This window comes from Anopheles merus, chromosome 2R (genome assembly GCF_017562075.2).
Source record: "Anopheles merus strain MAF chromosome 2R, AmerM5.1, whole genome shotgun sequence".
NCBI lineage: Eukaryota > Metazoa > Arthropoda > Insecta > Diptera > Culicidae > Anopheles > Anopheles merus.
Genome location: NC_054082.1, coordinates 6366180 through 6382327, shown reverse-complemented (window position 1 = coordinate 6382327; position 16148 = coordinate 6366180). Strand labels below are relative to the sequence as shown.

Below are 16148 nucleotides of genomic sequence, written 5' to 3'. Positions count from 1 at the left end.
TTTTCTCATGCAGAAAATGAAAAAAAATTCAGTGCTTTAATTTTCAATGAAAATAAACATTAAATGCACCCAGAAAAGTCCCATAATTCCTTCCAATTTCAGCTTCCACATCATACACACCTTGACCATCTCGATGACAGCTGTCAATGGCCAAGCAGCAAGTTTGTTGTTGTCCACCATCCGAACAAGCCACAACAATTGTTTGCAGCTTCGTTTGCGGGGAAACGAAATTCAGCACGATGCCGAAATATTACTGTGATTACTGTGACACCTACCTGACGCACGATTCGCCCAGCGTCCGGAAGACGCACTGCACCGGCCGGAAGCACAAGGACAATGTGAAATTTTACTACCAGAAATGGATGGAGGAGCAGGCGCAGCATCTGATCGACGCGACGACCGCAGCGTACAAGGCGGGCAAGATTGCCCCGAATCCGTTCACCGCGGGACCGCCGAAGCCGAACATTTCCATCCCACCGCCGACGATGAACATGCCGCCTAGGCCGGGCATGATACCGGGCATGCCGGCTGGCGCACCGCCGCTGCTGATGGGCCCGAACGGTCCGCTCCCGCCGCCGATGATGGGCATGCGACCCCCGCCGATGATGGTACCGACGATGGGCATGCCCCCGATGGGTCTGGGGATGCGGCCACCGGTCATGAGTGCGGCCCCGCCACAGCTCAACCCGAAAAGCTAAGGCTGCCGGACAGGCAGGGTACGTCCGTCTGTTTTTATTTCTTCATTCTTTTCACCTCTACTCAGTATGGAACGATAGGGCGGTAATCACGGAATTACGGAAAAATATATACTACTACCTAGTGTATCGAATAAGCTACAAGTAAAGAAATGGCGAGCTTTATTTGCTGCATATCACCTGTTTTTGCTGTAATTTTGTCGAATGTAAGTATCAGCCACCTAGTTCCATGAGCAACGAACGCACCGAAAGAGAAACCATCACTTAACCGCTAAATATTTTAATGCTTTATTCTCTTAAATTGCTTCCATTAAATATGTCTCCATTCAATAATGCAACAATAATGCTCTGAACACGTCCTCGATCTTCGCAATAGTTTAGTCCTGTTAGCTGCCTGTGCCACACTCCGCTGGCCGCTGCCGAAACGCAGCGACGGCTCACACAACATCGTTCATCGTACCAAAACAGGAAAATAAAAATAAAAAATCCTAACCGAGCTGCAGGGACAATTTAGCTGTAAATGCATACGAAGATAAAGCCTTAAATGCTACTAGCCTTGATATGAAACTACGTCGAATATGTGCTCCTAGAGTAGTGCCCACGCGCGTATTGGGGCCGCCTCATCTTTTGCATGATAATACTTTGTATGTGTTGCTTGTCTAGTACAGCGATCGAATTAGTAAAAGGGTTTTGAGTCGTTTTTGAGTTCTCTTAAATTTTAAATATTACCATTAATTGGCTTGCATTGCTAGCGTATTGATTGTTTTTTTCCGTTTTTTCTTCGTTTTTTTGGCGAATCTCCTCCGGCACTGGAATTCCCTATTGAAATCTTGCCAAAATAGCACACTTTTCACGTTCAGCGAGAGCCTCTCTGTGTCTAATCGATCGGAAGAATTTTGGCCATTTTCTATTACTAACGAAATCATTCCATTCCTTAATTTGCTTTGCGCAATAGTATAGCGCATCGCCACGCGGCAAAGTCTCTTCTACCGTTTGGCCTAATGCATTCCCAACACACCACCGCGGGTGGGTGGGTAGTATCGGAAATAGAAGGAAATGGAGGGGGAAGCTAAAAGGCGAAAGGCGAAGAGGATGATTTTTTTTGTTTTAAATTAACAATTTGTCTTAAAGCAACTAAAGGCAAGAGTAAAAGCGAGAAAGGGACCGCCAGCGAATGAAACCGCTCCCGAAGGGGGGTTCCGCTTGAGTGTGATTGCTTCATAAATATCTAAAAAACAGTTGAACAAAACAAAAAACCACAGGAAATAAATTAGAATAAATAAGGATAAATACAAGAGCCACACAACAGGGGGAATACACCACCCATCTCTCAGCTCTGGATAGACACGCAAATGCGCACAAACACACACACACACACACACGCACACATAAACACACGCGCGTAAAGTCCTCTTTTTGGGGCGGATTAAGTTTGAAGGCTTAATAGAAGTAGCTTAAGTCTTGAAAGTCGTGGCGCGTGGCATTCGCGCTTCTCTCCCACACCCCCCCCCCCCTCTAGAGTGCCGTCTCGAGTGCTGCCTGCTTGGAAGCGGCCTCATCCGCCGCTTCCTGGTCCCGTGCGGCCTGCAGCAGCCTTCCGCCCGCCATATCCTTCCGCCCGTCCACGGTCGAGAAGCCGGCGAACGATTTCGTCATGCGCGGTATCTCGCCGCGCATGAAATTGTTTTCGTCCTCTTTGAGGAAAATGTTCTCCTTAAAGCTGCTGATCGTTTCCTCGACCACTCCACCACCACCACCGCTCTCGCTTTCCGGTGCCTTCCCGGACGGACAAACGGGTTCCTCCCGCTCGGCGCTCTTTGTCGTCGTCGTCGCTGGCGCCGGTGGGACAATGTCTTCCTCACTGTTCGCTTCCGGGATGGCGGTGGAAATGACGCCCGTGCGCATATTGTTGTAGCGCCAGTTGGAACGGCCGGCAGCACCTTTGCCGCCACCGCCGCCGCCACCCCCTGCGCCCTTCGTGGGCGATCCACCGTACCCGCCCTGCTGCGCTATCCGCCGGAAGCTGTACATCTTCGGCGAAGCGGACATGTCCAGTATGGCCATCCCGCTGGACGAAGCAGGGGAGCCGCCGCCCGGCTGATCCTTCGGCCGTGTGGCGGCCGACTCCTTGCTCTTCTTCAGCATCTCCACCGCGGACATCTTGGAGCCCGGGCTGGCGTGCGTCTTGGTGCCGTGCGCTAGCAGCAGCTTCTTGAAGTCCATCAGGCTGGTCTTGGGTGTGCCGAGCCGGTCCGAGCACGTGTTCGGCACCTCGACACTGTTCGAGGCCCAGCTGTGCCGGCCGCGCGGCGTTCCACCACCGGCCGGCTGCGACGGTTCGAGCAGTTCGCGCGGTGTCGACCGGCCCGAATGTACCGGCGAGTTGCCCAGCGACCGCACGTTCGACGACAGGAGACGGTGGTGCAGCGGGCCCAACGCTCCCAGCGCCTCGTCCTCCTTCGAGGGGGTGGACGTCCGGAAGGGGTTCGTCTGGCAGGGTTTGATCGGCGACAGCTCGCTCTGCTCGGCCAGTATCGAGCGGAGACTACGGTCCATTGGCTTCGGCACGGTGACGGCGGCGGCAAGCGGGGAAGGCTTCACCTTGTTCGGAATCGCGTACAGACTGTGCGGATCGGGCACGCCGGTGTCCGGTACGAGCGGGCTGGCCGGCGGACTGGCGAAACCGCCGGCCGACATTAGCGCACGGGGCGGTGCGTAGTCTTGGCCGGCCGCCGCCCGGTACGTTCGCGCGTAGTCGGGTCGCGTGGGCAGCGTGGTGGCGGCGCTGGGATTGCGCTGGACGGTTAGCTTGTCCGGATACCAGTTCCGTATGCTAGAACGGTCCAGTGAGTGTGCACCTGCAAAGAAGCAGCGTTAAAGGTCAGATCCATGGGACGGTGATGCCAATCCGAAACATGTGTCTACTGTGGAGTGTGTGTGTGTTTGTTGTGTATGTGTGCGAATGTAGTGTGCAGGTGGCGGAACTAACACTCTATACCCAGATTCGAAGGTGCAAAAGGTGCGTGAAAGATGATTGCAAAGCGGCTTTTAACGTGTGTAGAAATGTGTCCGGAGTTTTGTTATTTCTACTACAAAGTTTAATTACATTTTTAGTAAAAAAAAGGACATTGAATGAACACACACACACAGCACAACAAACGCGCTAAACGGCACAATGTGTTAGGGAAGCTGTCGAAACAACACACGAAACACGGAAACAGTTTTTCATCAAAGTTTTATTAAGTAAAAAAAAGAAGAAGAAGAAGCAATATATTAATGTACGTGTGCGGGTGTAAGTAAAATCTGTCGCCCGGGTGGGTATAAATAAGTAGCTAATCGTTTTGTTTTGTACTTTTGTAGTTAAAAGAATACTCTAAGTAAATACGCGCGCAAATGTCGGCAGAAAAACGTCTTTAAAGCAGTGTGGCGGCGTGTTAATACTTTTCCCCTCGCTGAAGATTATGTACACTTTCATGTCCGCGGTGAGATTGGTGTGTGTGTGTGTGTGGGGGGGGGGGGGGGGGGTGCTTTTTTGTTGTTAGTTGGCCACATTGTCACAAAATGAAAACAACTCACGCAAATAGTAAAAGGCCATACAGGACAGCAAATAATGAAATTATGTTACACGAAAACAAAACATGGCGATACACACACACACACACACACGATTCTGCGCGCGTGTTACTCTCTTCCCCCTTCTCACTCTACTTTCCTTCTTTTTGTAATCTTCTGCCCCGTCTCCCCTGGCAACAGAGGCTACCACTACTGTTACTACGCCGTGCTCGACGAGATTGTGGGGTGATTGTGCTCGCTAACCTAAAATTACGCTACTCGGCGGGTGCATAGAGTGCGTGCACACGGAAGCGCTCGTTCTGCTTACCTTCGGGGTACAGTTTCGCATGGCCTACTGCTGCTGCTGCTGCTGCTGCCGTTGCCGTTCCCGCGACTGAGGGCGCCTGATACGCTGCAATCGGTGCAGCACCAGCGTAGAACGCGGCACCACCAACACCACCACCACGGTGGTCGCCCCTGCTCACGTCCGCCCCGTACGGCGAGAACGAACGCATGCTGGCTAGTTCGCGGGCCTCCCGGCGAAGGGGCGGGGGCTGCTGTGCGGGTTTGGCACTGTTGGGGAGAATCGTGGCCACGAGCGTTTTCTTCGCTGGCTCCACTGCCGGAGCTGGTCCGATGCGCGGTGTACCGTAACGGGCCGACACGAGCGGCCGCTTCAGCAGTAGCGTTCGCGTTGTGGGCAGCAGTGCGGGCGCACCACCAATGACCAATGGGTTCGCTGTACTCACTGTGCCGCCAGCATTGCTTCCTGCGTACTGTTGCTGCTGCTGCCCAGGAGGATGCTGTTGTTTACATTGCGCTTCGCGCGACGACACATCCTTTACGCATGGGCCGGGAGCGAACGTCGTGTGGGCACCCTTCCGTCGCTTCAAGCTGTCAGATGAGAAAATGGCTCGCCCGTTCGCATCCAGCTTCACGCGCGCAGCACCCTTCAGCGCAGCCTGCCGCCCGACGCCGCCCATGCCCGGCCCACCGCTTCCGCCATCTTGACCCGATTGTGGCAGCGCATCCTCGCTGGGTTCGGTGGCAGCAGCGGGCGACCCTTCCACCCCGACACCTTTGCCCACATCCAGCGCCAGGAAGTGGGCGCCCTCACACTTGATGTTGCAGGGCAGCTCGTTCAGCGAGACGTACTCCGTCTCCTCGTTCAGATTGCCCGACAGCACGGTGGCCAGATTGCGCCGCACGGTCAGCTCGTTCGGTGTTTTGCGCCCCTTGGAAATCTCCACATACTCACCGCCACCGACGGCCGCCTCCTCGGGATCCTTGGGGCTGGTGGTGGTGGAAAAGCCCCCGGTCGCGTCCTCCTTGGTGGGCGATTTCTTCAAATGTGGCAGCGCGCCCTTGATCCGATCGAACACGTTGTTCAGCGGGAGCAGCGAGTGCTTGCGGAAGTCTTTCGGTTTCTTCAGCTCGAAGGAGGTCGACTCGGTGAGGGTGGGCCGGCGCTTGCCGGCACCGATACCTGCCTTGTCGGTCGATTTATTATCCCTCTGCGTGACCGACTTCGCCGTTGCCGTGCCAGCCGGCTGCTGCTCATCGTCACTGTTCGTCGGGGTGATGATGCACATGGAAGGAATGCGGCTCGTGTTGATCGTTGTCTTCACTTTCAGTCTTTCGGTACGCTCCACGCACTCCACGTCGGACGATTCGGAGTGTTCCGGCTCGGCCGTGGGCGGAAGCTTGCTGCTGACCGCCTCACTGCCGGACGACTGCACTGATCCCGGCGCCCCCGCTGCCTTGGGCGCATTGCCGTCCGCCACGTCGAGGCGGTTGTTGTTCTCCTGCCGCAGGATCTTCAGCACCTCCTTCTGGATCAGCACGCCGTTGCGCTTGATCGTGCCGGTACTGTCCAGCGTGCTGCCGAGCGTGCTGCTCGAATAGCTGCGCTCCAGCGTGCCATTGCTGGCCGTGCTGTTGCTTCGGTTCAGCTTCGTCAGCGAGCTCTTGCGCTCGGGGATTTTGGGCAGGTTGGAGGCACTGGCACTGACACTCTTGTCACCCTCCGCCAGCACCGTGCAGATCGTGCCGGCCGAGCTGGTCGTCGTGGACGTCGAACCCTTCCCGTACACGTCGTAATCCGACACCACGGTCGTATTGCCCGAGCTCGAAAAGGACGTGATGCTGGATAGAGCCGTCGTCGACTGTAGCGGCGTCATGGGTTCTTCCTCCTTCAGCGTTTTCAGTCCCGAATCCACGTGGAACGAGGTGTAGTATCCCTCCGTATCGCACGAATACACCGAGCTCGTCTCGCCGCCCTCATCGTGGTAGTCAAACGTCTGCAGATCCGGCGTGATCGTTCCCTCGCTCGTCACACTGCTCGACGCGGACGTGTTGAAGAACCGACGCCGGCTCACGATCGAACTCGGCGGAGCGCTCGAGCTGATCGGATTGCTATGGTTCAACGACGTGCTGGATGCGCTCGATTTCGGGTGCGTGTTGGTCGTCGTGATCTCGCTACCGATCGACGTCCTGCCCGATTCGGAGCTCGCGCTCCAGTTGCCGCTGGACGAGTGCGGCTCATCCCTGTTGCCCAGTGCCGTGCGACGCTGGCGCCGTATCGTGGACGTTTCCCGCAGCTTCACCGGGTTGATCGAGGCGGGCAGGTACGCCGCCGTCCCGCCAAGAATGCCGGTCGAGCTGCGCTCCGACGATGAGTAAGACGGCTTTCGATCGTGCGAAAGGCGCTTCTCCCTGTCGGTGGTGCTGCCGCCCCGGCGCCGACTGCCCCCAACGCTGGGCTGCCGCGCGAGCGTGGTATCGTGGATATTGAAGTCGTCAATGTCCTGATCCTTGTCGCGTTGGCTCGCCGACGATGAGTCGCGGTTCATCATGCGCAGCCGGTTCATGCCCCACTGCTTGAGCGAGTTGAAGTGAGACATCTTGTTGAAGCTCTTGGCCCACTCGGCCGAGAAGGACGGTTCCTTGCGCAGCAGATCGCCCGACTTGCTGCGTATCGCAGGCATTAGCTCGCCGAAATCGCACACCGGATGCTCGTCCACCGTACCGCTCTCGGGTTCTCTGTGGGGGAGATGTGAGAGAGAGAGACAGAGACGAAATCGTTTAGACAAGCGGCGATGCTTCAGCATTACGGGTTCGTCGCCGGGTGTCCTATTGGAATATAAAAAAAGCCTCTCTATCTACAACCATCCTCTTTCTAGCCTTCCGATTTCCGAACCCATAATGCTGAAGAGAAGCTACTAGAGCGCTGTTAGACTGCACATTGTTTAGTTAAAATGGGCAACACGTAACAAAACAAAAAACAGAAACAAACAACATCAAAATTATCAAACACCACACACACAAACGAACAGCGCGCAAAAACTTTACAGCGGCACGAGTGCAGCCCGGGTCCAGTGCAGAACCATAATGTGTACGATGATGATGATGATGCAGCGATCAAAAAGCGATGATTGAGTACGGCATTGCCCCCTTCGCGCCCCCACCTCCCCACCATTGACATACCCCTTGTTGATGACTTCCGCAATTTCCCGCTGGTCCGAGCTGGCGATCGTGTTGCGCCGCTTGCCTCGCGGGCGCCTTAACCGGGACCTCCGCCTGACCGTATCCTCTTCCGGTTTGGCCGCGTCACCCTCCTTCTTCTGCCGGGCCGTCGTGTAGCACACCAGCGACTTGCGCGTCGACGACATGCGGTCGAACGCCCGGCCCGACGTGTCGATCTTGATCGTTTCCGCGGGGAACCTGTACACACGGATTGGTGGGGGAGTAATGTAAACAGCGAATTAGACGGTGGTGTCCCTCTGGGCGACGTCTGTGCGGAGTAAACAAAAAGCCACTCACTTGGAGGCCAAAATGCGGCATTGCTCGGCCGGGGAGGGCAGCAGGTGATCGACACGATCATCGCCGCTGGTGTTGGTGCTTGGGATGCCCGTTTCCGCTAGGGTCGTGATTGCATCGAGGTCCGTTTCGTCACCGGACGCCGCCATGTTGGAGGTGGTCGGTGCGTCGGTCAGATCGGTGGGCGATTCGGTAATGTACGGTAGGACGGAATTGTTGGTGGAACTGTGGGATGCAATCTTGGCGGAGCACGCGATGCCGGTCGTAACGTCGCCGATGGCCTCGGTGGATGTCCATTTGCGTAGATCCTGAACGGCCGTTGGCTGGAAATGGGAATGTGTTGGAATTGTTGAGAAGTGTGGAAATTGTGACATATTGATGATTTGATATCTAAACTATCGAGACACTTCAAAATTCTGAATTCTGGTTATGTATTACATAGATAACAACTTTAAAACAGGTTCAGTGGTTCAGATGTTACGTCTGATGATCGAAGAAATATCGCATATTAAAGTTTTAACGCCCAAAGTACCACACATCTTGACATTGAAACATTGAATACGTTTCAGAGATAATTTAGTTCAAAATTCCCAAGCAGATGGTCCCTCTGGCAATCTAAGAAAAGTCCCAAATTGAAAATTTGACGAGCCCAAAGTACCCCACATCATCCCAATTCTAGGTTTCGGGTGATTCGTTCGGTGATACTTTTGTTCAAAACCCTAAATAGAGTTCTATCAGCCATTGGAGTAAACGTCACAGCTTGAAGTTTAGCGTCTTAACACAATTCTGAATTCTGAAGATGTAGTAGTCTGTAGATGTAGTCTGTAGACAATATCATTGTTTCTAGTATAGAGATCATTCAAAGAATCCCTGTAGATAGCTCAATAATCGTGATAGTTTAATCGTTCTTCAGACTTCTTTGTTTGAAAAGTCCTCAAAAAAACAGCGCATTACAACCTACACATTGATGATTCATTTGGCCTATCAATATTCAATACAATCCGATGAAGCTCAGACATTAAGGCATCAGCCTGGACAGAGAGACAATAACAGATGTATTAAACCGATTAGCTTGTGTCAACAGGCATTCTCCAAAACATTGTAGTACACGAAGTAATGGAGCTTTCTGCCTGCCATTCCGTTTGGAGTGTCCAATCAAGTGTGACCTGCGAAAGGGTGTGCAGCTTTACACAACTTCAAGAGATGCAAAGAGATAACCACAGCCACAGCCAAGTCAATGGCAAAGCAAACAAAACGTCATCCCTCCAATCGACCATCCGATCTGTGTTTGCACAGCACTTGGTCAAGCATGTTTGCCTATCGATAGCGACTCCCTGGCACACCGCACCACTCCACCACAATCGGAGCGCGAAGGCGAAGTGACATCAATCAACAGCTCTGATTAGATTGTGGCCTTAGACAGCAGCTGGGCAAAAGGGGTTCCTCGCAGGTGCCGCACTAAGGGGAGGGGAAAAAAGGGAGGATGACTATCGGGTTGCGCGGTAACTAAGAAAACCTCCCAAATGCGGCAAAAACGGTCCAAAGGAAACCGCCGTAAGTAAATACGGGCTTTGTGGTCAACCGAAAAGGGGTCTCCGGACATGACCCTGATTCCGGCCCTCATTACCCGGGCACACTAATGAAGACCTTCGGAAGGAAGCGGACCAGTTCCTCACCTAGACTGCGTGTAATGGGAGAATAGTTGAGAGTGCGCGTTGGGTAACGTGATACATACCAGACTGACTTCGATGTCCAGGTCGACGTTGTTGGTGCGCGCGTTGCGCCGCTGCCGGCTGAGGACCGGCGTGCAGATGAACGCCTCCGTACTGTTGCCGGCAATGTTGCCCATGATCCGGTCCATCTCGGCGATCGTGGCGACGGGCGTTTTGGCCGCCGCCTCGTACAGCTCCTGCACCGTCTCGGACCGCGTGGCCACGGTGAACAGCCCCGTGTCGACATGGTACTTGGTCGTGTAGTGCTGCTTAATTTGCACGAACGTATCGAGGTCACTCTCGGCTGGGGAGAAGAGCAAGAAGAAGAAGAAGAAGAAGGCAAGGGTGCATAATTAAAAGGCGTGAACGTGTGACGGGGAAGGAGCGGGAAGGGCAAAAACAATCGAAGCGGCAAGAGAGCGAAAGCAAATTAGCGGTGTGTGCGCCAACCTGGTGGCTCTTTTGTTGTCAGGAGGGACAAATGATACACCCGAACGAAACGTACTCCACCCGAGATGGGCAAGATTTCTCACATAACCGCTGAAACTGAGACATTTGTCTTGCTTCCTCCCCCTTTGCCACCCCTTTCCACCCATGGGACGGGCTTTTACTTTTGTCCGAGGGTGTCGTGAATTGTTTTACGGCGGGCTGATAATTAATGCGCCCGACCCCCGGCGGGCACTGCTCTAACTGTAGCTTACATGCTGGTTTGGCGCTCCCTTCCCTCACTTGTTTTACCTCCCCCTCTCCTTTGCCGACACCCCGGTGACACGGAAACCGGTGGCAGTTGATTAGATAGAGGCGGCAACGAAATTCAAATTTCAACAATGTGTGTAAACTAAGCGGCAAGCGTCGCTTTTGCCGGTGTTTGGTGGCGATAAGCTTAGACGCAGGTCGTCGCCGAAAAAGGGGGCTGATACGAACGGCATAATTGAAAATTAGTGCAACAAGCACCACCACCACCACCACCACTCGGCCAGCTAGCTCACACCTTGGTGGTAGAGGTTCACACCGGCAACGTGTCGTGTCGTGTCGTGCGCGTCTCTACACCATCGTGACCGGTGTGTGTGTGTGTTTTCGCAACGCATTGTTGCAGCCCCGGCATCCATTGTTGTCCCGTCAAAATGGCAAATGGGAATGTCAAATTTAATTTCACTTCCGCCCCGCAAGCATGCCGAGCGTACGAATGAGCGAATGAGAAAAAAAGGAGAACGAAAGAGATGAGAAACGCACACAAACACACGCACATACGCATGCGGAGCATCTCAAACGCTTGCGCGCAGTTGTCGTCGTAGCTTGCGCAGGAAGTCCTGCCCGCCACAGACGGAAGGCAGGGGGGGTTTTTGACAGCCGGTTTCGCCGGTGGTCATGTTTGCCTGCTCTCGATTTAAATAACAAACGGAAGATTTCTTTTCCAACCTAAAAACACCGGGTTTTTTTTTTGGGGGGTGGGGAAGGGCGCCGACGGGCGGGGGGTGCTGCACGGTGGAAACGGTACGGTACGGTGCGCATAAAGCATGAGAGAGCGCAGCGCCGGGCTATTGTACGCGCAGCAAGCAAGCAAGCAAGCGCGTACCATCTGTCAGGAGGCAGTTGGGAAGGGTAGGCCGGTATGGTTTTGTGGGGTTGCTATGGCTTTTTTTGTTCAAATGGCTTTGGCTGTGCGGTGAGGTTTATGAGAACCATGAGAACAAACCGTGCACGATGATGATGATGATTGCAGGTAGAGCGCGCTCGAGGTGTTGTGTCGGGCGACCTCGAGGGAAGGCAACCGGAGAACCGGAGAATGTGGAAGGCACCACATACAGGGATGTCAAAACGGTTAATTAATCAAATCGTGTTCCAGGGCATACACAATGCGTCTAATGAGTGCGGGGCAGTTGCGCGCTGAACAAAACGAAATTTGAACACATTTCCAAGCAGTTCACGTTTAATCAGGGAACACCGGTTGTGTGCTGCAGCACCTGCAATGTCCTATAGGGAGCGTGTTTCTCATTTTTGCGTTGAACACTTTTACACGTAAACACAGACACAGTTATACAAAAGATAACTCACAAAAGAGAGAGCTCTTTTCGAATACGAAATAGATCGCTGAGCATGTGTCTTTTTGTATAAACCAATCATAAATAGATTTTGATCTAGAACAGAGGTCTGCACAACGTTACAAATATAAAATCTTTTGCAGATGTCTCTTTCTGAATCTTAGTTTTCGGCTTGAAGCGTAAAACATTATAAAAATTGTTCACAATAGGCAATATTATCATTTCATCGGGTGCTCCATATTAAAGGCCCCTGATGTAGACGATTCGGAGCGGTCCCGTGGTACAGTCGTCAGCTCGCACGACTCAACAACATGCCCGTCGTGGGTTTAAGCCTCATATTCAACCGTCTCCCAGTAGCAAGGAATTTATTACTATCATCCGCCCGCTTGGTATCATGAATGAGTCTCGAAAGCCTATATAGGCCAGCAGCATGTCCACGTAGGACGGTTACGCTAAATAGAAGAAGAAGAAGATGTAGACGATACTACAATGTGAGATATATTGTATTTATTTTATTTTCATTCTATGCTTCACCTTATCTAGTAATAAAGGGTGTAGTTACTGTTCCGTCCCGAATCGTCAACTCATACGACTTAATAACATGCCCGTCATGGGTTCTAGAATTGTTTGAAGCGAACCCTCATACGCAGGACTGAATATTCTGCTATGAATACACCAAAAAGTCTGAGAAAGCAAAGCTTATTAGTGAATTAGGCTGGGCTACACCGACTAATATTGCACAGCCAAATAAAAAGAATAATAAAAATAGTGATCATAACGAAAATAGAAACACTTTCTCGAGAGTTTGCTGACATTAAGTCGCAACTTAATCGAAATTTTTGTTTGAGATCATCATATAACAACAAATCCAAACAAACAGTTACATATTGCTGTCCTAAAAAAGGTTGATTTTATCTTTTTAGGACCGCTTTCAGTTCTTCTTAATTTAGGGTCGAATCAGAGTTTTATATTCATCTGAACAGTTCACTCATGCGGCAAAGCAAGTCATTGAATTTAAATAGGAACTGATTACATAAAGGCTCGCATATGTTTTCGAGAAAGCAGAATTCTTCATAATTTGCAGAGTTGTCCGTTCAGTCTAATTGATAGCTTATGCCTTTTTGCTTCGTAGTGAAAAACATTCACAAAAAACTATCAAGAATCCATAATAGATAATGCCTTTCTTGCGTAAAAACCCACGTTACGTTGACATAAAATGCACCAAAACGCCAGTTTGCACAACAGCAAAAAAGTATCGCAAAAACTGTGTTGAACCGTTTGTCCACCAAACAGGTTTCTACAACCCTGCAGAGGCCGCACAGTCGCGCTTGGTCGAAAGATTTAGCGCCGCTGCCCGAGGAGAGTGATGGACGGGTTTTTTTTGCTTTGCTTTGCTTTGCGCGAACCCAAACACGCGCGTGGTTTTGGTCCGTCCGTCGTGTTGGTGTACATACACACACATGCACAATCATGCGATCGCACGGCCGCTGATCCAGCGTCGCTCGCGGCCGTAAAGGTGTGTTTGCGCCACGCCGAACATCCATACACACCACCACTACAGGTGAGTGCTGTGCGCAACCGAGAGCGCAGAAGGGCAGAACGAGTTGCGCGCACCGATCCATGTTGCTTGTGTCCTCCCCATCCACCCCTCCATTCGGTTCGTTTCCAACTTAAGCATCATTACTTGGCGGTCGGAGCACTTCTGCTTGTCCCCTGCCGCCCACGGTCCCCTCTGTCTCTCTCTCCAAACGGCAAGCCCGAGAAAGCATTCCAAAATGACTCGAAAAACACGATCGTTTCCTCCCTTTTCGGGGCTTCTTAAAACACATCCAAAAGGGCATGCGGCGTCTGCCAAGACGGCGACGCGCTGTGACAAACATTCGCTGCTGCTGCTGCTGGCAGTGATTTGCTGGACCTAGGGAGAAGGGCGCCGCCGAAGTACGGTCGCGCAAATGGGAATGCAAGCGTCGTCTGGTGACAACCCTCTGGGGCGCAGCAGCAGCAGCAGCAGGCGCTCGTAAAGATGCTGCAAACACACACACACACACCCAACAAGCGGCAGCAGCTGCTACGCCCGTCCGTTGTGCCCGACACACACGGACGGAAGGGCATTTTAAGATGCCAACGATGCGCACACGACGACGCTTCCCTTCACTGTTGCCTACTTGACAGTAGGCCCTAGAAGAATAGCAGGGGCTCGTCCCTGGGCACTGTGCTGCGGAAGAAGAAGGAAGCCGCACTTCGATTCGGAGATCGGCCTGCTGCTGCTGCTCTTCCGGCACTTTTAATGCTATTTGCTCGAGGTAATGGAACTTCATCTTGTTCTCTCTCTCTTTCTCGGTAATGTGGATTGCTGGAAGATCCCGGAATCTCGGGCCCCTACACACACACACACATTACGTCACGTAATCTTCGCTAGGCTAATGCTGCTGGAGTTGGAGTTTTTCTTTCACCACCATGTAAATTTCCCTCCTTGGAATAAAATGGGAGGAATTGATAGAACAGCCGGGCTAGCAGAAAAAGCATTGTGGTCTTAGTAGGCACCGACACCCGCTCGCCTGCTGCTGCTGCTGCTGTTGTTGGGGAGCTCTGGTTTGCGTTGATTGCTTCACACAGATGGAGTTAATGGGCCATTGATTTAAACCATACGACCCCGAGAACGAGAGATTGGGTGGCCCGGGGATTGCTGGAGGAAAGGGCGTTCCAAGAAAGGGCCAGCAATGTGCGTTGTAAGCGAAATGACCCCACAGAAAACGACGGTTGTTTGCTCGATCGATCCGCCCCGGAGACGCCCCGGGATAATACTTACGCACGGTGACCTGCTTCGGATCGCACTGGTCCACCTTCGCGGACAGCCGGTCGATCCGCTGCTTGATGCCGAGCGACCGCTCATTCACGCTGGACAGCTCCTGGTGCAGCTCGGTAAAGATCTGGTTCGAGATGTAGACGAGCGACGCGAGCTGGCGCAGCGCATTGCTGAGCGTCACGTTGGTCAGCGCCTCGAACTCATTGTCCGCCACCGGGATGGTCGGGGCGGCCGCGTACGGCTGCAGCGCCAACTTGGACGAGCGGGCGATGTACTTGGGGGTTACGACACGCTTCACGAACGGCATTTTGCCTCATGTTGTGCTGCAACACCTGGGTGGTCCTGGTTTGGGGGTTTGAGGAAACAATCAACGCACACACACACACACGCACACGTATCTTGCTGACCAATACGCGCGCGCACGAACACACAACAGAGAGGTGACCTGCTCGTCAATGACTTTTTGAACGCGCACAGGTTTGGTTTGGGTGTGCTGCTTCAATTAATTTTCTTCTGCACACGATCTTTTGCTTTTCTCAGTAGGCACTTTTCTCAGCATAAAACAAAAGGAGAAACCAACACCACTTCACAACCGAAACACCATCAGCATCATCATCATCATCGGCTTCTTCTTGCACACAGCATCACTTAGCGCCCAGCACATTGGAATGCGAACGAGAATGGGCAACGGGCAAACTGGCCTTACTGGATGCTGGACACCTTTCATCACACACACACACACACGCGCGCTACACTTTCAGAAACACATTCGTGCAGGCGTGGGAAGATTTGCTTTTCCTCTCTCCTTTTTTCTCTGCTACGCTGCAGCTACTAACACTGGCATGGCTGGGTGGTTGATTTGTTGCTAGAAACCATCACTCCCAAAACACTTTGGCCAAACTTTACCGGAAATTGCATGCTACGCGCAAGCTTAGAACGTTTTTCGGACGGAGCGACACGGCGACCACATCCTGCACGCTTGCCCTTTTCGGAGAAACTGAGCGAACGGCGAGCACTCACGCGGCTTCGGTCGTGCGATTGGGAACTCACGGCACTCTTTTTTTTGTTAATTACACCCCATGCACAGTGGGAACGTTGAAGGGCTTAAAGGAGGTCCGAATTGGTTTTGAAATTTGGTGTTTTAACGGTAAATATAATGGCTTTGTTTATCCAAAAAACAACATTGAAAGTTTATTAGCATTTGTAAAAAGATGTAAAAGAGTAGAAAAAGGACCATAAAACGTTTTTTTAAGTGTTAGAATTTAGCTTTTATCATCCAAATCATTCCGCTAAAAACAAAATCTGCTGTAGGGAAAGGTTTATTGGTAGCAGTATGGTATCGGAATCAGTAACTGGATCGGAGTAGGTACTGTTTCGGTTCCTTGAATTGGAACAGGTTCGTGATCCGTTCCATGAATGCGAGGGATTTAGGTACAGTTTTTAAACTGAATGTATCAGTTTAAGGATGAACATGGGTTATGTACAGGTACCAGAATTGGTCTTAGAACGGTATCAGTTTCAA

The 16148-nt window shown here is 52.2% G+C and overlaps 2 protein-coding genes across 2 annotated transcripts; one reads left to right on the top strand and one right to left on the bottom strand.

Moving 5' to 3' along the window:
* The first annotated feature begins 151 nt into the window (after window positions 1-151).
* On the top strand, window positions 152-878 carry LOC121590745 (U1 small nuclear ribonucleoprotein C). The gene has a single exon (XM_041910677.1). The coding sequence runs from the start codon at window positions 240-242 to the stop codon at window positions 696-698; it is 459 nt and encodes a 152-aa protein (XP_041766611.1). The 5' UTR covers window positions 152-239; the 3' UTR covers window positions 699-878.
* An 81-nt stretch (window positions 879-959) lies between these two features.
* LOC121590740 (mucin-19) lies at window positions 960-15626 on the bottom strand. Its single transcript, XM_041910670.1, has 6 exons — window positions 14630-15626; window positions 9802-10082; window positions 8070-8389; window positions 7734-7970; window positions 4576-7289; window positions 960-3553 (listed from the first exon to the last, which is right to left on the bottom strand). The coding sequence occupies exons 1-6, from the start codon at window positions 14931-14933 to the stop codon at window positions 2211-2213; spliced, it is 5199 nt and encodes a 1732-aa protein (XP_041766604.1). The 5' UTR covers window positions 14934-15626; the 3' UTR covers window positions 960-2210.
* Window positions 15627-16148: the final 522 nt, after the last annotated feature.

Bases quoted from the DNA above. Each gene is read 5' to 3' on its own strand.
- LOC121590745 (XM_041910677.1), top strand. From the start codon at position 240: ATGCCGAAATATTACTGTGATTACTGTGACACCTACCTGACGCACGAT.
- LOC121590740 (XM_041910670.1), bottom strand. From the start codon at position 14,933: ATGCCGTTCGTGAAGCGTGTCGTAACCCCCAAGTACATCGCCCGCTCG. The intron at 8,390-9,801 runs GTATGTATCACG...TCCCATTTCCAG, and splicing joins TGGACATCGAAGTCAGTCTG to CCAACGGCCGTTCAGGATCT. The intron at 7,290-7,733 runs GTATGTCAATGG...TCTCCCCCACAG, and splicing joins GCGGAAGTCATCAACAAGGG to AGAACCCGAGAGCGGTACGG.